The sequence below is a fragment of the Scyliorhinus canicula genome, chromosome 30 (genome assembly GCF_902713615.1).
Source record: "Scyliorhinus canicula chromosome 30, sScyCan1.1, whole genome shotgun sequence".
NCBI classification, from domain to species: domain Eukaryota; kingdom Metazoa; phylum Chordata; class Chondrichthyes; order Carcharhiniformes; family Scyliorhinidae; genus Scyliorhinus; species Scyliorhinus canicula.
Genome location: NC_052175.1, coordinates 12,336,363 through 12,358,070, shown reverse-complemented (window position 1 = coordinate 12,358,070; position 21,708 = coordinate 12,336,363). Strand labels below are relative to the sequence as shown.

At 55.7% G+C, this 21,708-nt stretch overlaps 1 protein-coding gene across 1 annotated transcript; it reads left to right on the top strand.

Moving 5' to 3' along the window:
- The first annotated feature begins 1,402 nt into the window (after positions 1-1,402).
- Positions 1,403-21,328, top strand: LOC119958599 (pro-interleukin-16-like). Its single transcript, XM_038787078.1, has 7 exons — positions 1,403-1,419; positions 6,787-8,479; positions 14,361-14,544; positions 16,707-16,808; positions 18,105-18,363; positions 19,985-20,110; positions 21,147-21,328. The coding sequence occupies exons 2-7, from the start codon at positions 7,068-7,070 to the stop codon at positions 21,326-21,328; spliced, it is 2,265 nt and encodes a 754-aa protein (XP_038643006.1). The 5' UTR covers positions 1,403-1,419; positions 6,787-7,067.
- Positions 21,329-21,708: the final 380 nt, after the last annotated feature.

Genomic DNA, 21,708 nt, shown 5'->3' with positions numbered 1-21,708 from the left:
TGAGTTCCGGGATTCCGACCCGGCGACAGTGAAGGAACGGCCAATGTATTCCCGAGTCGGGATGGCGAGCGGCTCGGAGGGGGGGGAACTTGCAGGTGGGGAGGGGGGGGTGTTCCCCATGTGTCTGCTGCCCCCCCCTCTAGATGGTAGAGGTGGCGGGTTTGAAAATTGTGTGCAGTTCTGACCGCCGCATTATAGGAAGGACGTGGAAGCATTGGAAAGGGTGCAGAGGAGATTTACCAGGATGTTGCCTGGTATGGAGGGAAGATCTTATGAGGAAAGGCTGAGGGGCTGTTTTCGTTCGAGAGAAGAAGGTTAAGAGGTGACTTAATAGAGGCATGCAAGATGATCAGAGGATTAGATAGGGTGGACAGAGAGAGCCTTTTTCCTCGGATGGTGATGTCCAGCACGAGGGGACATAGCTTTAAATTGAGGGGAGATAGGACAGAGGTCAGAGGTAGGTTCTTTACTCGGAGAGTAGTAAGGGCGTGGAATGCCCTGCCTGCAACAGTAGTGGACTCGCCAACACTAAACGCATTCAAATGGCCATTGGATAGACATATGGACTGATGAGCCATCAATTGCACGTGAGACGAGTTGCTGTACAAAAGTTAGGCTTTAATAAGCTAGAACTTAGCCCTGCGGTCGACCACAATAAATGGACGACCGCCGGGCGTTCCGACTATTTATACCTCGGTATGGAGGCGTGGTTAACTCAGCCTCTCGACCAATCAGAGAGCCGTCACATGACTGATCTCAACCAATCGGTCGAGAGGCACATGACCGACCAGGGCCAATGGTAAGCCGGTGTTCTGCACCAATGGCAGACAGCTATGCAAATCATACCACCACATGGACGATAAGGGGATAGTGTAGATGGGCTTTAGAGGGGTTTCACAGGTCGGCGCAACATTGAGGGCCGAAGGGCCTGTACTGCGCTGCAATGTTCTATGTTCTAATGGAAGGTGCTGTCGAAGGTGCCTCGGCGAGTGGCAGCGGGGCGTCCTGTAGACGGTCCCCCCCCCCCCTCCGAGCCGTCGCCGTCCCAACTCGGAAATATACCCGCTTGGGGTCGGAATCGGGCAGCGATACGCTCGGGCCTTCACCGCCCCTCTGAAATGGGCCGAGCGAGACCCTCAGCTCAAATGGGCGATAGGGGACCGGGCAACAAATGCTGTGCCTCGCTCAGCGCCCCCCCCGCCCCCCCCCCTCCTCCCACCCCCCCCCCCCCCCCCCCCCCCCCACCGGACAAATTTTTAAATATCTTGTTCCTCAGAATTCAGTCGCAAGCTTTACCCCATCCCCCCCCCCCCCCCCCCCCCCCCCCCGCGAAGACTCGCCCTCCGGAGTTGGCGCCGTTGGCAGATTTTACTTCCTGTTTCTGTCATCACAGAAGGGATGATGGTCGCCCGGGATACGGTAGGCAAGGGGAACCCCCCAGAAGGTAGATTTACAGGAAGTGGGCTGGCCGGGGGCGAGCGGCGGGAGCCCTTCCGTTTTCAGTCAACATGTCAAAACCTTGGTTTCCTTTTTTTCAGTGCGCCGACCACAAGCCCTTCTGGATTGGCCGCCCCCCCCCCCCCCCCCCCCCCCGTTTGGCCGAGGAGCCTCAGCGTTTGCCTGACTCCGCCACCAGGAACCGATCGAGGACTCCGTACAAAGGCCACGGGTCGCCTGGGTTACCGGGCCCGTTGTCCGATGACTCGGGGGGGCGGGGGGGGGGAGAGAAAGGGCCCGCTTCGGCCCGCCAGGTAGGTTGCGGGCGAAGCGGCGACTGAACAACCCACCCCCCCCCCCTCTCCGTCCGAGTCTCGTTCTTGATCTGACTCAGCGAGGAGGAGAGGCAGTTTGAGAAAAGTAGGCCTCATTATGGGGAAGTGTTGTTTGAAAGAGGAAGCAGCCCCAAAGCGAATCGTCGCCAAAGGTTATTCAATGTTTGCGATGGCTGCTTCCTTCGAGTGTGGAAGGTTAAGGGGGTGATTGAGCCGGTGGGTTGAAGGGCATTTAAAGGTGGATGGCACACTGGTCAGCACCGCTGTCTCATGGCGCCAGGGTCCCGGGTTCGATTCCGGCCTTGGGCTGTTTGCACGTTCTCCCCGTGTCTGCGTTGGTTTCCTCCGGGTGCTCCGGTTTCCTCCCACAGCCCAAAGATGTACAGGTTAGGTGGATTGGCCGTGCTAAATTGCCCCTTAGTGTCCAAAGATGTGCAGGTTAGGTGGATTGGCCATGCTAAATTTTTTTTTTTTAAATTTAGATTAGCCAATTATTTTTTCCAATTAAGGGGCAATTTAGCGTGGCCAATCCACCTACTCTGCACATTTTCGGGTTGTGGGGGCGAAACCCACGCAGACACGGGGAGAATGTGCAAACTCCACACGGACAGTGACCCAGAGCCGGGATCGAACCTGGGACCTCAGCGCCGTGAGGCAGTTGTGCTAACCACTAGGCCACCGTGCTGCCCTCGGCCATGCTAAATTGCCCCTTAGTGTCCAAAGATGTGCAGGTTAGGTGGATTGGCCGTGCTAAATTGTCCCTTAGTGTCCAAAGATGTGCAGGTTAGGTGGATTGGCCGTGCTAAATTGTCCCTTCATGAGGGCAGCACGGTGGCCTAGTGGGTTAGCCCTGCTGCCTCACGGCGCTGAGGTCCCAGGTTCGATCCCGGCTCTGGGTCACTGTCCGTGTGGAGTTTGCACATTCTCTCCGTGTCTGCGTGGGTTTCGCCCCCACAACCCAAAAATGTGCAGAGTAGGTGGATTGGCCACGCTAAATTGCCCCTTAATTGGAAAAAATAATTGGGTAATCTAAATTGTAAAAAAAATTAAAAAAAATTGTCCCTTAGTGTCCAAAGATGTGCAGGTTAGGTGGATTGGCCGTGCTAAATTGTCCCTTAGAGACCAAAGATGTGCAGGTTAGGTGAATTGGCCGTGCTAAATTGTCCCTCAGTGTCCAAAGATGTACAGGTTAGGTGGATTAGCCGTGCTAAATTGTCCCTCAGTGTCCAAAGATGTTCAGGTTAGGTGGATTGGCCGTGCTAAATTGCCCCTCAGTGTCCAAAGACGTGCAGGTTATGGGGGTTCGGGTGGGGGATTGGGCCGAGGTGGGGTTCCCTTTCGGAGGCTCAATGCACACTCGATGGGCCGAATGGCCTCCTTCTGCACTATGAGGATTCTGTTATTCAATTGGGACGAGAGAGAGAAACCACTTTGGTGTGTCGGGGGGTCACCCAGACAAAGGCGGGGGGGGGGAGGGGTGGGGGGGCTCCATCCCCGCGTTGCGTGTCAAGAGATTTGCCACTTTCCGCCCCCTTCCCACCCTCTAGGTTGTCCCTCTGGAGCTCAGTGAGCTCCGGGGAATCTGCCGTGCGTCTGACTTCATAACACGGACGGCTTACAGCACAGAAGGGGGGTTCTTTGGGCCTAAGCTCTATCTGCAGTGAGCAATTTACCTCGTACCTCACCGCCTCCCATCAAGCTCCGTCCTTCTCCCGACTAACCCTGTGCGTCCTACTCAATCCCCCCCCCCCCCCCCATCGACCCTGCCACCCCACAGGCCCCTCGACAACCCAGATCCGAGCCACCCGCTGATCGAAAATATATCTCGAAAATGTGGAGAATGCGGCATGCTTGCCTTCATTGGCCGGGGCATTGAGTAGAAGAATTGGCAAGTCATGTTGCAGCTGTATAGAACCTTAGTTAGGGCCACACTTGGAATATATAGTGTTCAATTCTGGTCGCCACACTACCAGAAGGATGTGGAGGCTTTAGAGAGGGTGCAGAAGAGATTTACCAGGATGCGGCCTGGTATGGAGGGCATTAGCTATGAGGAGCGGTTGAATAAACTCGGTTTGTTCTCACTGGAACGACGGAGGTTGAGGGGCGACCTGATAGAGGTCTACAAAATTATGAGGGGCATAGACAGAGTGGATAGTCAGAGGCTTTTCCCCAGGGTAGAGGGGTCAATTACTAGGGGGCATAGGTTTAAGGTGCGAGGGTCAAGGTTGAGAGGAGATGTACGAGGCAGGTTTTTTTACACAGAGGGTAGTGGGTGCCTGGAACTCGCTGCCAGAGGAGGTGGTGGAAGCAGGGACGATAGTGACGTTTAAGGGGCATCTTGACAAATACATGAATAGGATGGGAATAGAGGGATAGGGACCCCGGAAGTGTAGATTTTAGTTTAGACGGGCAGCATGGTCGGCGCAGGCTTGGAGGGCCGAAGGGCCTGTTCCTGTGCTGTACTTTTCTTTGTTCTTTGTTCTATCCCGGACGAGCCCCTCATTTTATTATGATCCCAGACCAACACGATTACCCCTTAAACAAGGCTACTCAAAACAGTGATTACAATCCCCTTAATTGCTATCTTTATTCCCACTTAAACAACAAGAAAACAATCATCTCAGCTCTCAATCCACCTTAAATCGGTGGCACAGAGGAATTTGTGCTTTACAGAGTTATTCATAGAGAAAGACATCTCTTGACACTGTTTTACAGAAAAGATCGAACTCAGGTCAGACCCATGCAGAAACTCGGGCCGTATAGCTTCAGAAGCTGTTTCAACTGGCTTATCCTCAGACAAGTCTACGCGGCTTTAAATACCGTTAATCTCTAAACTGCAGAGAGTAAGAAACCTGACTGGCGGGCCCAGTGCCATCCAGAACAGAACTCAACTGAACTGGAAATGCTTTCTCAATAAGCCCCGATGCCTTAGCTCCGCCCAACAATGATGTCATCTCATCAAGCTGAAAACCGATCGACTACTCCCCAGGGAACCCCCCTTAATCAAAACAAAATTCTACTCCCAAGTGGCGTTGTGGAGTCTGTGCACCATGTCTACGTTCAATGTTTGAGGCTGCGCCCCCTCAGCCTGATCACCTTTAATCACCTCCTGGTTTCGGTTTTCAAAGTTTCATCTGCTCTTTCTTTTTGTTTTGGGCAGGGCCTATTTTTAATTTAGTTCATTGGTTGAACCATCAAAACAAAAACGGCATTAGCCCATTTTTGAGTCGGTCAATCGTGCCCCTGACTCCGAAAGCTCTGTTTTCCTTCAACCTGGGAATCTTTTCAAAAACGTGACTTCAGCAGTCAAACACACTCTCACCCTTCCTTCCCCAAAATATTTTTTAAAAATAGATTTAGAGTATCCAATTCATTTTGTTTCCAATTAAGGGGCGATTTAGCGCGGCCAATCCACCTAACCCTGCACATCTTTGGGTTGTGGGGGGCGAAACCCACGCAGACACGGGGAGAATGTGCAAACTCCACACGGACAGTGACCCAGAGCCGGGATTCGAACCTGGGACCTCGGCGCCGTGAGGCATCGGGGCGAACCACTGCCCCACCGTGCTGCCCTTCTTCACCAGATATTTATAACAAAGAACAATCCAGCCCAGGAACAGGCCCTTCGGCCCTCCCAGCCTGTACCGGCCATGATACCACCCTTGGCCCAAACCCTCAGCCCTTCCTTGTGCCGTATCCCTCTATCCCCGTCCTATCCATGTGTTTGTCGAGATGCCTTTTGAACGCCGTTAATGTATCTGCTTCCACAGCCTCCCCCTGGCAACGCGTTCCAGGCACTCACCACCCTCTGTGCAAACAAACCTGCCTCACACATCTCCTCTAAACTTTGCCCCATGGACCTTTAACCTATGCCCCCTGGTGACCCCTCCACCCTTGGAAAGAGTGCCTGCCCATCCACTCTATCCATGCCCCTCATAATCTTGTAGCCCTCTATCAGGTCGCCCCTCAACCTCCGTCTTTCTAATGAAAACAGTCCGAGTCTATTCAGCCCCTCCGCATCGCCAACACCCTCCAGACCAGGCAACATCCTGGTAAACCTCCTCTGCACCCTCTCCCAAGCCTCCACATCCTTCTGGTAGTGTGGCGACAGGAATTGGGCGCAATATTCCAAGTGCGGCCTTACCGAGGTTCTATACAACTGTAGCGTGATTTGTCAGTTTTTACACTCGATGCCCCGTCCAATGAAGGCGAGCGTTCCGTCTGCTTTCTTGACCACCTTGTCCACCTGTGTAGCCACCTTCAAAGATCTGTGGACCTGCACGCCCAGATCTCTCTGACTTTCTATATTCCTCAGAGTTTACGGTATATTTCCCCTCGACGTTAGACCCACCAAAATGCATTACCTCACGTTTGTCCGGGTAAAACGCCATTTGCCATTTCTATAATCGAATATATCTGAGACACCAATCGTCCACACAGTTTCCTCCCACACCCCTGCCCACCTGGAGCAAGATTTTCTTCATCTTCCACTCCGTTCCCCCCTCGCAATTAAGGCCAACCCGCCATTTTGCGGCCAGCCCTGATGGAACCATCAATTCACTAGACACGTGCTTTAAGAGATGAACGGTGGTTTTAATCTACTTGCAACAGAGCCAGCCTGTTCCGCGTTGAACTCTCGATGAACTGAACGACTGGCTCTGAGCATTGGTATTTACACAGCAGGCCAGGGGGAGGAGTCGTGGGCGGAGCCAAGGGTGGAGCCCTGTACAAACTCCTAAGCATTCCCAGCGCTACTCCCCCTAGTGGTCGGGCAACGCAACTGCGCTTACAAATGCATGGTCTCATGTATATACAATACCGTGTGAATTACGGAGTTACATTCACCACACGCCCTCTGACATCTCGCTGCTCGCTACACCTCTTTGTGGCGTCTCTATGTGCGGCCAATGGTGCCTCTTCGATCATCGGGCCTCCCACGTCCGAAGGGCGGCCCCCGGGCGGCGAACCAGCCCCCCACCTTCATCCTCACCTTGTGTTTCTTTCTAACCCGCAGCTAACTCGCCTGAGGAAGGCCCGCTCTGAGACACCGACGGAGACGGCGCAGCAATGACGGTCATTGAGATGGAGTCTTGGACGCAGCCGGCGTGCATTTCCAGAGCGCCTTTCTCCTCCCTCTTCACCCACCAATGATATTCCTTGGATATGTAGCAACAAAGTCAGCTCATCGGGAAGCCAAGGGCAGGTCGGTACCTGGAGGAAGCCTCCGCTTCAACCTCCGCCCCCAATCCGGAATCTTTTCCCGGAGTTTCCCCCCCACCCCCCGGAGCTGCCAACATGGAAGCCAAGTTCGGCTGGCCTTTCCGGGGAAGCAGGTCAGCGGAGTCCGGGGACAGGTCGAAGGCCACGAGCTCCGAGGTCACGGCAGCCAAAGGGAAGGCCGCCAGCTGGGCTAAAGAGGAGCAGCGGAAAGGCCGGAGCTTCTCCGTGTTCTCCGGGAAGCCCGGAGCGGGCGAGGGGATCGGCCCGCGGAAGCACAGCCTCCACGAGGGCTGGGAGGGCGGGGCGCCGCAGCCGGGCGGCCACCGGCGCTCCGCGAGCCTGGGCGCCACCCAGTTCTGGAAGGCCGTGGAGGGCGGAGGTCAGAAGGCCGGGCCGGGCGACGCCAAGGCCGGGGGAGGGGCCGGCACCCTGGAGGGCCTCAGGAGGAGGTGCGAGGTCCTGGTGGGGCACCACAAGGGCGAGGTGGAAGGCAGCGGCGGGGCGGAGGCGCGGAGGCCACGCGCCATGACGACCGGGGAGGCTCCGGGGAGGCCTTTGTCCGTCCTGCAGAAGATCCACTCGTTCGAGCAGATCGTCAGGCAGCGCTGCGCCAGGAAGGGCTCCCAGCAGGAGGTGGCCACCAAAACGCCCGCTGGCAACTCCGACACGGGCAAGGGGACGGTCGGCGGGAGCAACGAGCGCAAGAGCAGGTCGAAATCTGCCCCGTTGGTACCTCACGTGGGACAGGCTCAAAGGCGTGGAGGGGACCAAGGGGCGCTTGAAGACGATTGGCTGCGAGTGGAGGCGTCAGGGGATCAACAGGCCCCAAGGTCATTCAGAGGTCAAGGTCATGAATTTGAAGACACTCGCGTCGACCATTCGATGGACCCACCGGGTGGGGCGCGTGGGTCTGGGAAGGCAGCCAGGAACGACGTTGCCACGGATCTGGAGATGGTCAAACAGGCGGCAGGCATGTCTGAGGACTCGGAGATTCAACGGCCGCCGGCCGCATCGCGTGGGGCTCAAAATCCGCCCAAAGGCCCGAGAGGGGAGCCCACCTCGGGGCGAGAGGAGGCGGCAGGCCCCGAGGGGACAGAGGAAGGCCTTGCCGCCGCCGGGGGCAAAGGTCAGCCCACGGGTTCGTCACACCCCGAGGGGTCACTCGGGCGCCCCCCAGGAGGGGCGGCTGCTCGAAGCCTTCCGTCGCCGCTCGGCCCGCCTCCAGAGGCCGGGGTCGGGCCCTGCGATGCTGGAGAGGCCGTCGAGGAGGACGACAGGAAGGACCTCGAGTTCCTCGGGCGGTCGTTACTGAGGGGACAGCCCGGCACTTCCAGCCCGTACGACAGCTGGTCTGAACTCCGCAGCCTTTCGGACAAGGCCTCACTCTTCCCTGGCATCAAATCCGATGACGAATGCTCGCTGTCTGACGAGTCGGTGATGACATCTCACAGTGACATAGGCCAGTTGGACAAGAGTTATTCCATAAGGTAAGATTCCACTCACGCGACCGACCCAAACCTTACTGAGGGGCAAAAAAGGTTCTCGGTCAACCCCGAGGCGAACTTTGACCTTAAAAGTCCACAAGAGGCCCCCATCCCCCATCCAAACCGACACCAACACACGAAACCCAAGCTCTTCCAACGATGGTTGCGCGATCAATCCCAAATCTTTGGGCTCATCCATTTTTAAAAAAATTTAGCGTACCCAATTATTTTTTCCAATTAAGCGGCAATTTAGCGTGGCCAATCCACCTACCCTGCACATCTTTGGGTTGTGGGGGCGAAACCCACGCAGACACGGGGAGAATGTGCAAACTTCACGCGGACAGTGACCCAGAGCCGGGATCGAACCCGGGACCTCGGCGCCGCGAGGCAGCAGGGCTAACCACTGCGCCACCGAGCTGTCCGTGGGTTCATCCATCTTGAAAGTCCTGGGACAGGCGACTTTGGCAATAGCCTCATTTCTAACTGGCCCCGCACCCCTCCCTGAGCCAGTATCAATGTCGGAGGCTCAGTACTGAGGGAGCGCCGCACTGTGGGAGGGTCAGTACTGAGGGCGCACCGCACTGTCAGAGGGTCAGTACTGAGGGAGCGCCGCACTGTCAGAGGGTCAGTACTGAGGGAGTGCCGCACTGTCAGAGGGTCAGTACTGAGGGAGCGCCGCACTGTGGGAGGGTCAGTACTGAGGGCGCACCGCACTGTGGGAGGGTCAGTACTGAGGGAGTGCTGCACTGTCAGAGGGTCAGTACTGAGGGAGCGCCGCACTGTGGGAGGGTCAGTACTGAGGGAGTGCTGCACTGTCAGAGGGTCAGTACTGAGGGAGCGCCGCACTGTGGGAGGGTCAGTACTGAGGGAGCGCCGCACTGTGGGAGGGTCAGTACTGAGGGAGCGCCGCACTGTCAGAGGGTCAGTACTGAGGGAGTGCCGCACTGTGGGAGGGTCAGTACTGAGGGAGCGCCGCACTGTGGGAGGGTCAGTACTGAGGGAGTGCGGCACTGTGGGAGGGTCAGTACTGAGGGAGCGCCGCACTGTGGGAGGGTCAGTACTGAGGGCGCACCGCACTGTGGGAGGGTCAGTACTGAGGGAGTGCTGCACTGTCAGAGGGTCAGTACTGAGGGAGCGCCGCACTGTGGGAGGGTCAGTACTGAGGGAGCGCCGCACTGTGGGAGGGTCAGTACTGAGGGAGCGCCGCACTGTGGGAGGGTCAGTACTGAGGGAGCGCCACACTGTGGGAGGGTCAGTACTGAGGGAGCGCCGCACTGTGGGAGGGTCAGTACTGAGGGAGCACTGCACTGGCGGAGGGTCAGTACTGAGGTAGCGCCGCATTGTGGGAGGGTCAGTACTGAGGGAGCGCCGCACTGTGGGAGGGTCAGTACTGAAGGAGCGCCGCACTGTCGGAGGGTCAGTACTGAGGGAGCGCCGCACTGTGGGAGGGTCAGTACTGAGGGAGTGCCGCACTGTCAGAGGGTCAGTACTGAGGGAGCGCCGCACTGTGGGAGGGTCAGCACTGAGGGAGCGCCGCACTGTGGGAGGGTCAGTACTGAGGGAGTGCCTCACTGTCAGAGGGTCAGTACTGAGGGAGCGTCGCACTGTGGGAGGGTCAGTACTGAGGGAGTGCCGCACTGTCAGAGGGTCAGTACTGAGGGAGCCGCACTGTCAGAGGGTCAGTACTGAAGGAGTGCCGCACTGTCGGAGGGTCAGTACTGAGGGAGTGCTGCACTGTCAGAGGGTCAGTACTGAGGGAGCGCCGCACTGTCAGAGGGTCAGTACTGAGGGAGTGCCGCACTGTGGGAGGGTCAGTACTGAGGAAGCCGCACTGTGGGAGGGTCAGTACTGAGGGAGCGCCGCACTGTCAGAGGGTCAGTCCTGAGGGAGTGCCGCACTGTGGGAGGGTCAGTACTGAGGGAGTGCCGCACTGTCAGAGGGTCAGTACTGAGGGAGCGCCGCACTGTCAGAGGGTCAGTACTGAGGGAGTGCCGCACTGTCAGAGGGTCAGTACTGAGGGAGTGCTGCACTGTGGGAGGTGCCATACCCGGATAAGATGTTAAATCAGATGCATGTCAAAGATCACAAGATCATAAGATAGGAGCCAAATGAGGCCACTCGGCCCATCGAGTCTGCTCCGCCATTCAATCATGGCTGATATGTTTCTCATCCCCATTCTCCTGCCTTCTCCCCATAACCCCCGATCCCCATATTAATCTAGAACCGATCGATCTCTGCCTTAAAGACACTCAGTGATTTGGCCTCCACAGCCTTCTGCAGCAAAGAGTTCCACAGATTCACCAGCCTCTGGCTGAAGAAATTCCTCCTCATCTCTGATTTAAAGGATCGTCCCTTTAATCTGAGATTGTGTTCTCTGGTTCTAGTTTTTCTTACAGGTGGAAACATCCTCTCCACGTTCACTCTATCCCAGGCCCTCGCAGTATCCTGTAAGTTTCAATAAGACCCCCCCTCATCCTTCTAAACTCCAACGAGTACAGACCCAGAGTCCTCACCCGTTCCTCATACGACAAGCTCTTCATTCCAGGGATCGTTCTTGTGAACCTCCTCTGGACCCTTTCCAAGGCCCCAGCACATCCTTCCTTAGATACGGGGCCCAAAACTGCTCACAATGCTCCAAATGGGGTCTGATCAGAGCCTTATACAGCCTCAGAAGTACATCCCTGCTCTTGTATTCTAGCCCTCTTGACAAGAACGCGGACGTTGCATTTGACTTCTTTTTTTCGTACATTTTCTCCCAAATTTGCACCCAACAATAAACAACAATCAGTACGGAATGTGATGTCAATCCCCATATCAATAACGACGATCCCATCCTCCCATCAAGCTCCAAATATTCACCCGCACGATCACACAAAACAAATGACAAAAAGGAATCAGGGATCACCCATAGTCGCCATTAACACAGTCCCCCTCCCCCCCCCAGCCCTCCAAGCCCCCAACAACACCCCCTCCCCCCCACCCAATGTTTGATGTGATCCAATTCTTGAAAGTCCATCCTTCCCCTCAGTTCAAATTTGACCATTTCACGCGTCAAATATTCCAGTGGGTCCCCCTACCACGCCAGGGCACAGGGTGGAGAGGTTGCCCTCCACCCTGACAGGATCCGGCTTCGGGCGATCGACGAGGCGAAGGCTACGACATCTACCTCCGTGACCGTTTCCAACCCCGGCTGGTCCGACACCCCGAATATGGCCTCCCGAGGGCCCGGGTCCAGTTTCACCTGCACCATTTTAGAAATGACCCTAAACACCTCCTTCCAAGCTTTGGACAGGACCAAAACATATGAACGTGATTAGCGGGGGCCCCCTGCAACGTTCACATCTTCTACTCCCTCAAAGACTCGGATCATCCTCGCCCTCGTGAGGTGCGCTCTGTACACCACCCTCAGCTGTATCAGCCCCAACCTCGCGCACGAGTTGGAGGCGATCACTCTCCGGAGCACCTCACATCAGAACCCCCTCCTCCATACCCTCTCCCAACTCTTCCTCCCACTTTGCCTTGATCCCTTCCAGTGGTGCCTTCTCCTCTTCCGAAATAGCCCCGTAAACCGCCGATACTACCCCCTTCTCCAGTCCCCCTGTCGTCAGCACCTCCTCCAGCGATGTGGTCGGCTCCTCCGGGAAGCTCTGTATCTCCTTCCTGGCGAAATCTCCAACCTGCTTGTATCTAAACATTTCCCCCCGCTCCAGCCCATACTTCGCTCCCAGCTCCTTCAATCCTGCAAACCCAAGAAACAAGGGCGGAATTCTCCGCTCCCCACGTGGCGTGGGAGAATCGTGGGAGGGCGTTCCGACATTTTTTATGCTCCCCCTGGCGCCCCCAGCGATTCTCCCACCCCACTGCTCGGAAAAATCACAGTGCGGTGCTCCCTTAGGTCGCGGCCGGGAACGACAGGGGCCATCCCGACTTTTATCGGGAACGGAGAATACCGCCCCAAACCTTTTAGAGTCCTAATTCCCTTCTCCTCCCATCTCCTGAAAATTTCCATCCCACTTCCCCGGCTCAAATCTGTGCTTCCCCCCGAATCGGCATTTCCCTCGACCCTGCCCCCCAACCCGAAGTGTTGCCGAAACCGCCTCCAAATCCTCAACAAAGCTATTACTACCGGACTCCCTGAGTGTCTCCCCGGGGCTGTCAAGAGCGGAGCTGTCGCTAACGCCTTCAATCCCGACCCCCTACCCAAACTCCCCTCCATTCTGACCCACTGGGAATCAACCCCCTCTGACCCAGCTCCGCACCTTCTCCACATTCGCCGCCCAGTAATAATACATCAGGTTCGGGAGACCCAAACCCCCTGCCTGCCTTCCCCTCTGTAGTACCACCTTTTTAATTCTGTCCACCTCCCCTCCCCCTATGAACGGGGTAATCATTCCTTCAATCTCTCTAAAAAATGTTGGCAGGAAAATCGGGCCTTCTTAACTGCCGACTGAACCGGCACGTTAACCTTCAGAGATTCGTGAACAAGGATCCCCAAGTCCATTTATACCTCCGATTTCCCATTTAGAAAATAGTCTATGCCTAAATTATGTACCGTGCTTTACCGGTCCTGGGAGTGTTTGATGGGGACAGTGTAGAGGGAGCTTTACTCTGTATCTAACCCCGTGCTGTACCTGTCCTGGGAGTGTTTGATGGGGACAGTGTAGAGGGAGCTTTACTCTGTATCTAACCCCGTGCTGTACCTGTCCTGGGAGTGTTTGATGGGGACAGTGCAGAGGGAGCTTTACTCTGTATCGAGCCCCGTGCTGTACCTGTCCTGGGAGTGTTTGATGGGGACAGTGTAGAGGGAGCTTTACTCTGTATCTAACCCTGTGCTGTACCGGTCCTGGGAGTGTTTGATGGGGACAGTGTAGAGGGAGCTTTACTCTGTTTCTAACCCCGTGCTGTACCTGTCCTGGGAGTGTTTGATGGGGACAGTGTAGAGGGAGCTTTACTCTGTATCTAACCCCGTGCTGTACCTGTCCTGGGAGTGTTTGATGGGGACAGTGTAGAGGGAGCTTTACTCTGTATCTAACCCGTGCTGTACCTGTCCTGGGAGTGTTTGATGGGGACAGTGCAGAGGGAGCTTTACTCTGTATCTAACCCCGTGTACCTGTCCTGGGAGTGTTTGATGGGGACAGTGTAGAGGGAGCTTTACTCTGTATCTAACCCCGTGCTGTACCTGTCCTGGGAGTGTTTGATGGGGGCAGTGTAGAGGGAGCTTTACTCTGTATCTAACCCCGTGCTGTACCTGTCCTGGGAGTGTTTGATGGGGACAGTGTAGAGGGAGCTTTACTCTGTATCTAACCCCGTGTACCTGTCCTGGGAGTGTTTGATGGGGACAGTGTAGAGGGAGCTTTACTCTGTATCTAACCCCGTGCTGTACCTGTCCTGGGAGTGTTTGATGGGGACAGTGTAGAGGGAGCTTTACTCTGTATCTAACCCCGTGCTGTACCTGTCCTGGGAGTGTTTGATGGGGACAGTGTAGAGGGAGCTTTACTCTGTATCTAACCCCGTGCTGTACCTGTCCTGGGAGTGTTTGATGGGGACAGTGTAGAGGGAGCTTTACTCTGTATCTAACCCCGTGCTGTACCTGTCCTGGGAGTGTTTGATGGGGACAGTGTAGAGGGAGCTTTACTCTGTATCTAACCCCGTGCTGTACCTGTCCTGGGAGTGTTTGATGGGGACAGTGTAGAGGGAGCTTTACTCTGTATCTAACCCCGTGCTGTACCTGCCCTGGGAGTGTTTGATGGGGACAGTGTAGAGGGAGCTTTACTCTGTATCTAACCCCGTGCTGTACCTGTCCTGGGAGTGTTTGATGGGGACAGTGTAGAGGGAGCTTTAGTAGTGGGAATTTGAAGATATTGTGAAGCCTCTTCTTGTGCAGCCTGGCAGAACTCCGAGACTGTGGGCTGGACTGTCGCGAGGATGTACGGCGAAGCGAACGATTGAATCATTCCGCGTCACTCAACTCCAACATGTCGTACATGTCCGTCGTCTCACTGATCCCCAACGACGAGCTGGAGAGGCTGTTGGCCGAGGTGAAGTGTCTGGACGAGGAGACAGTTCAGGTAGGTCACCTTTCCACTTCGTGCTGCTGTCAGAGAGCGAGATAAAGCCTTCGTTCCCAATGCTGAAGCCAAAGGATTGGTCGTGTCCTTTTCCATCACGTTCACCCACGTCCGAGCCACTTCTGATAGCCGGGGAAGGAGAGAGCTGGAGCTAATCTTTACACACTATTTCATTATTTATCTGCAGAGTTGCACATGACAAGCGTACGCCTCCTAATCAGCCAACAGCAGTTTCGATCTGTATCTATCGGGGGCTAAAGTAGACCCTCAGGTTTTTTTTTAAATTTAGATTACCCAATTCATTTTTTTCCCAATTAAGGGGCAATTTAGCATGGCCAATCCACCTACCCTGCACATCTTTGGGTTGTGGGGGTGTGGTGAATGTAATTCACACTGTATTGTATATACATGAGACCATGCATTTGTTAGCGCAGTTGCGTTGCCGGACCAGTAGGGGGAGAAGCGCTGGGAATGCTTAGGAGTTAGTACAGGGCTCCGCCCACGACTCCTCCCCCTGGACTGCTGTATAAATACCAATGCTCAGAGCCAGTCGTTCAGTTCATCGAGAGTTCGACGCGGAACAGGCTGGCTCTGTTGTAAGTAGATTAAAACCACTGTTCATCTCTTAAAGCACGTGTCTAGTGAATTGATGGTTCCATCAGGGGGCGAAACCCACGCAAACGCGGGGAGAATGTGCAAACTCCACACGGACAGTGACACAGAGCCGGGATCGAACCTGGGACCTCGGCGCCCGTGAGGCAGCAGTGCTAACCCACTGCGCCACCGTGCCGCCCCCAGTGGACCCTCAGTTAATGCCCAACATCAGATCCCAATTGAATGGACTTTCTTATATAATTAATATTCAACTGCCTCCCCTTAACCCATCCAAACATCTGAGTTCCATCTCCCTGCACTCAACAACATTAATCCTCCTTGATCCACCACCACCTGCTGACTCCTTCAACATTACTTAATATATTGGAAGGACTGGAGGAGGTTACAGAGATAGGGAGGGTGGTGTAGGGGTTGGAGGAGGTTACAGAGATAGGGAGGGGGTGTAGGGGGCTGGAGGAGGTTACAGAGATAGGGAGGGGGGTGTAGGGGCTGGAGGAGGTAACAGAGATAGGGAGGGGGTGTAGGAGCTGGAGGAGGTTACAGAGATAGGGAGGGGGGTGTAGGGGCTGGAGGAGGTTACAGAGATAGGGAGGGGGTGTAGGGGGCTGGAGGAGGTTACAGTGATAGGGAGGAGGTGCAGTGGCTGGAGGAGGTTACAGAGATAGGGAGGGGGTGTAGGGTGGAGGTTACAGAGATAGGGAGGGGGTGTAGGGGCTGGAGGAGGTTACAGAGATAGGGAGGGGGTGTAGGGGGCTGGAGGAGGTTACAGAGATAGGGAGGGGGTGTAGGGGCTGGAGGAGGTTACAGAGATAGGGAGGGGTGTAGGGGCTGGAGGAGGTTACAGAGATAGGGAGGGGGTGTAGGGAGCTGGAGGTGGTTACTGAGATAGGGAGGGGGTGTAGGGGCTGGAGGAGGTTACAGAGATAGGGAGGGGGTGTAGGGGCTGGAGGAGGTTACAGAGATAGGGAGGGGGTGTAGGGGCTGGAGGAGGTTACAGAGATAGGGAGGGGGTGTAGGGGCTGGAGGAGGTCACAGAGATAGGGAGGGGGTGTAGGTGCTGGAGGAGGTTACAGAGATAGGGAGGGGGTGTAGGGGCTGGAGGAGGTTACAGAGATAGGGAGGGGGTGTAGGGGCTGGAGGAGGTTACAGAGATAGGGAGGGGCTGGAGGAGGTTACAGAGATAGGGAGGGGGGTGTAGGGGCTGGAGGAGGTTACAGAGATAGGGAGGGGGTGTAGGGGCTGGAGGAGGTTACAGAGATAGGGAGGGGGTGTAGGGGCTGGAGGAGGTTACAGAGATAGGGAGGGGTGGGTGAGGACTAATTTGGAACTAGGAGAGGGAGGGAGGTTACCGCACTGGGAGGTGGTTTGGGTTCCGGGAGCACGGGGGAGGGGGGGATGGGTGAACGAGATGTGACACGAGCTAGGGGCAGAGTGTTGGCTGAGCTGAAGTTGATATCCTGGCCTTTCGTCGGCCCATCTCGGGGACAGGGCAGAAATGGGAACGGGATTCCTGACTCCGGAATTAACAAGGACTCTGTATGATTCAGTGTGCGGAGGAAATCCAGGTCGTGGTGCTACATAAGGAGGACGGATCTGGACTGGGATTCAGCATCGCCGGGGGATCCGACCACGAGAACAAGATGATCACTGTGAGTAACGCAGTCAACTGACCAACCAAATTAGGCATGGAAAGATCCCAAAAGCCGCCACATGAGAACGACCCAGATCGTGATTGTGTGACATTCGATGAGGGATAAATATTCAGTCCCTGAGTATCGGGGAAACTCCCCCGTCTCTCCCCTCCCCCTAACCCCCACCCCCCCTCTTCTTCAAACATTGGCCACGGGATCTTATGCAGCCACTCGAGAAAGGCCGATGGAGGCCTCGTGTTAATGTCTCATCCTTAAACAGAGCAACTCAGACAGAGCTCAGTACTGAACCTCCCACAGTGCGGCGCTCCCTCAGTACTGACCCTCTGACAGTGCGGCACTCCCTCAGTACTGACCCTCTGACAGTGCGGCACTCCCTCAGTACTGACCCTCCCACAGTGCGGTGCTCCCTCAGTACTGAACCTCCCACAGTGCGGCGCTCCCTCAGTACTGACCCTCTGACAGTGCGGCACTCCCTCAGTACTGACCCTCTGACAGTGCGGCACTCCCTCAGTACTGACCCTTCCACAGTGCGGCACTCCCTCAGTACTGACCCTCTGACAGTGCGGCTCCCTCAGTACTGACCCTCCCACAGTGCGGCCCTCCCTCAGCACTGACCTTCCCACAATGCGGCACTCCCTCAGTACTGACCCTCCCACAGTGCGGCGCTCCCTCAGTACTGACCCTCCCGTAGTGCGGCGCTCCCTCAGTACTGACCCTCCCACAGTGCGGCGCTCCCTCAGTACTGACCCTCCCACAGTGCGGCACTCCCTCAGCACTGACCCTCTGACAGTGCGGCACTCCCTCAGTCCTGACCCTCCCACAGTGCGGCGCTCCCTCAGTACTGACCCTCTGACAGTGCGGCGCTCCCTCAGTACTGACCCTCTGACAGTGCGGCACTCCCTCAGTACTGACCCTCTGACAGTGCAGCACTCCCTCAGTACTGACCCTCCCACAGTGCGGCGCTCCCTCAGTACTGACCCTCTGACAGTGCGGCACTCCCTCAGTACTGACCCTCCCACAGTGCAGCACTCCCTCAGTACTGACCCTCCCACAGTGCGGCACTCCCTCAGTACTGACCCTCTGACAGTGCGGCTCCCTCAGTACTGACCCTCCCACAGTGCGGCTCTCCCTCAGTACTGACCCTCTGACAGTGCGGCACTCCCTCAGTACTGACCCTCCCACAGTGCGGCACTCCCTCAGTACTGACCCTCCGACAGCGCGGTTTTCCCTGGAAGGTGAAGTGTGCCACATTGCCTGCTCTCTGACGGACCCCCTCTGCTTCCCCCCCCCCAGGTTCATAAAGTGTTCCCCAGCGGTCTGGCCGCGCAGGAGGGAACCATCGCGCAGGGGGACGAGGTCCTGTCCATCAACGGAAACTCCCTCAGGGGCCTGACGCACAGCGGGGCCTTGTCGTTGCTGCACAAAGCGAGGCCTGGTCACCAGGCCATCGTGGTGATTCGCAAGTCGACCGAGGCTGAGAGGGCTGCCGTCCGTGTGAAAGGCCTGAGCAACAAGACACCCCGTGACAGCGTCGACCACGGTGCAGTTCCAGGTACGAGGAGCGCGCAGTTCCACTTCGGACGGAGCCCGCTTTGTTGTGTGATTAATCCCCGGTGGTGTGGGAGAAGCTGGCTAGGCTGCCCCTGGAGCCGCCATGTTGCCTTCGGCCATGGGTCACATGGTCATGTCAGTCTCCCTTTAAGAAAGATAGAGATAGAGATAGAGAAATACAGCACAGAACAGGCCCTTCGGCCCACGATGTTGCGCCGAACTTTTGTCCTAGGTTAATCATAGAATTTCGGACAATTTTTCATGGCCAATCCACCCAACCTGCACATCTTTGGACTGTGGGAGGAAACCGGAGCACCCGGAGGAAACCCACGCAGTCACGGGGAGGATGTGCAGACTCCACACAGACAGTGACCCAAGTCGAAATCGAACTTGGGACCCTGGAGCTGTGAAGCAATTGTGCTAACCGCTATGCTACCGTGCTGCCCTTAAGAAGTTAACCTACGGTGGCACAGTGGTTAGCATTGCTGCCTACGGCGCTGAGGACCCGGGTTCGAATCCCGGCCCTGGGTCACTGTCTGTGAGGAGTTTGCACATTCTCTCCGTGTCTGCGTGGGTTTCACCCCCACAACCCAAAGATGTGCAGGTTAGGTGAATTGGCCACGCTAAATTGCCCCTTAATTGGAAAAAATGAATTGGATATTCTAAATTTAAAAAAAAAAGAAGTTAACCTACACTCCATTATTCTACCCTAATCCAAGTACCTATCCAATAGCTGCTTGAAGGTCCCTAACTTTTCCGACTCAACTACTACCACAGGCAGTGCATTCCATGCCCCCACTACTCTCTGGGTAAAGAACCTACCTCTGACATCCCCTCTATATCTTCCACCATTTATCTTAAATTTATGTCCCCTTGTAATGGTGTGTTCCACCCGGGGAAAAAGTCTCTGACTGTCTACTCTATCTATTCCCCTGATCATCTTATAAACCTCTATCAAGTCGCCCCTCATCCTTCTCCGTTCTAATGAGAAAAGGCCTAGCACCCTCAACCTTTCCTCGTAAGACCTACTCTCCATTCCAGGCAACATCCTGGTAAATCTCCTCTGCACCTTTTCCAAAACTTCCACATCCTTCCTAAAATGAGGTGACCAGAACTGCACACAGTACTCCAAATGTGGCCTTACCAAGGTTTTGTACAGCTGCATCATCACCTCACGGCTCTTAAATTCAATCCCTCTGCTAAAGATGTTGTCTTGTCACGTGGCTTCAATTCTGTCATTGTGTGGGTGGAGCTGGGCTGTGGCTGTGTGAGTTTTTACTTTTGCTTTGAGTTGTGGACTGGTTTGAACTGCACAGTTTGCCTTCTGGGAGGAACTCAAACCTGCTGTTAGACAAGGGGAACAGAGTGTCAATAACAAGTCTTATACCAGTGAGAGTGCCGTGTGCTGGGCCTTTAAAAAGAGGTTTCTGGTTTTACTTGGATTTTGTTATTGAATTGGAACAGTTAAGGGGGAATTCATTCAGGGTGATACATAGATTACTGTAGCTCTGTGGGGTCTTTGTGTTTGAAGTATTCTATGATGTACTTTGGAGTTTCTAAACCCTGGCCCAGAACAACGTATCCAGGCCACGGACTAATCTGCTTTTCCCTACCCCCGCCAGTGAGCTCGGGAGACATGGTCACAGTGGAGCTGATGAAGACGTTTAGTGGACTGGGTTTCAGTCTGGATGGGGGAAAGAGTTCGAGCCAGGGGGACCGTCCGCTCACCATCAAAAAGGTTTTCCAAGGTAGGCGGCCATCTCAATTCTCCCTCGGACGCTGTCTTCAACCCTGGGGTGTCCACAAGGGCTTCTCCTCTTCGCGCACGTCCTGTGGCCAGCTCGCCTCACCAATGGTTCAGAGGTGGGGTTACTCTCTTCTGTTCTGGCTATCGTTTCATCCCATTCATTCCTCCCTCGCTCCCCCTTTTTCTTCCTGCCCTCTCTCTCTCTCTCTCTTCCCCCCTCTCCTCACTCTCCTATTCTTCTCCCTCGCCACCTCTCGCCTCCTTTTCTCCTTCCCCATCTCACCTTCCCTCAGGCCCCTTCTCGCCCTCTCTCCACCTCTTTCTCTCTCCCCCTGTCACTCTGTCCCTTTCCCTTCTTCACCCTCTCTCTCTCTCCCGCCCCCTCTTATTCCTTCTATCTCTTTCGCCCTTGACTTTCCTCACTCTCTCCCTCACTCTTTATCCCTCTCCATCGCTGTCTCTCTCCTTCCCTTCTTCTCCCTTTCTCCTGTAATCTTCCGTTTTCTCTCTCTCTATCCCTCTCTCTTTGCCCCCTCTCTATCTCTCTTTCTATCTCCCTATCTCTTTCTCCCCTAACCTTTTCCCCTCTTTCTCTCTCTCCATCCCCGCCCTCCCTCTCTCTCCTCCCAATTTTCCTCACTCCCCTTCCTCTCTTTCTCCCTCCCCTCAATCTTTCTTCCCTAACCTTCCTGCCTCGCTCTCTACCCCTCTCCCTTCCCCCAATCTTCCTCTCTCCTCTTCTTCTTCATCTCTTCCCTCTCTGTCTCCCTCCCCTCTATCTCTTCCTCCCCGAACCTTCCTGCCTCTCTCTCCTCCTGCCTCCCTCTCCTTCTCTCTCGCCTCTGTCGCGTCCTCTGGAGGGACATGGGACATGGGTTCTGGAGCACGGGGGGAGGGGAACAGGCAGAGGGAAGCGACATTCGAGCTGGGAGCGATGAGGCGGGGGGGGGGGGCGGCTGGAGTGAAGGTTCAGGAAGGAACACCCCCCCCCCCCTCAAATAAAAACTCTTCTCTTTATCATCTCCTCTTCATTCCAGGGGGGTCAGCTGATCAATCGGGCCTACTCCAACCCGGGGACCAACTGATGCAGGTCGGCGAGGAAGATTACTGCAACCTGACCTGCTACGAGGCGTGGAACCTGATCAAGGCCATTCCCCCCGGCCTAGTCAGGGTGGTGATCCGGAAGAGCCAGCTGGGGGCACAGGGGCAGCAGACATAGACATTCGGGGGGTGGGGGGGGGGGGGGGGGTGTGCGGAGGGAGACCTTCCCCACACTGAAGACCCTGTTGCGCCTGGGTAGAACTCCGATACCCTTTCCTACCCTAGTCGCCACGGCGACCTTGGAGGCAAATGCCGTGATGAGCACTCTACGAAGACGTGTCAGGGAGGCTGGACGAGCCCCTGGGCCAAGATGGCGGGCAGCCAGGCACAAAGATAAATTCTTCAAAAGGCTAACGAAGAGTTAGCCCCTGTACAAAGCAGTGAGGGTTCACTTCTAGGCCCTGTAGGTGGGAGTTCACTTCTAGGCCCTGTAGGTGGGAGTTCACTTCTAGGCCCCGTCGTCGGGAGTTCACTTCTAGGCCCCGTCGGTGGGTGTTC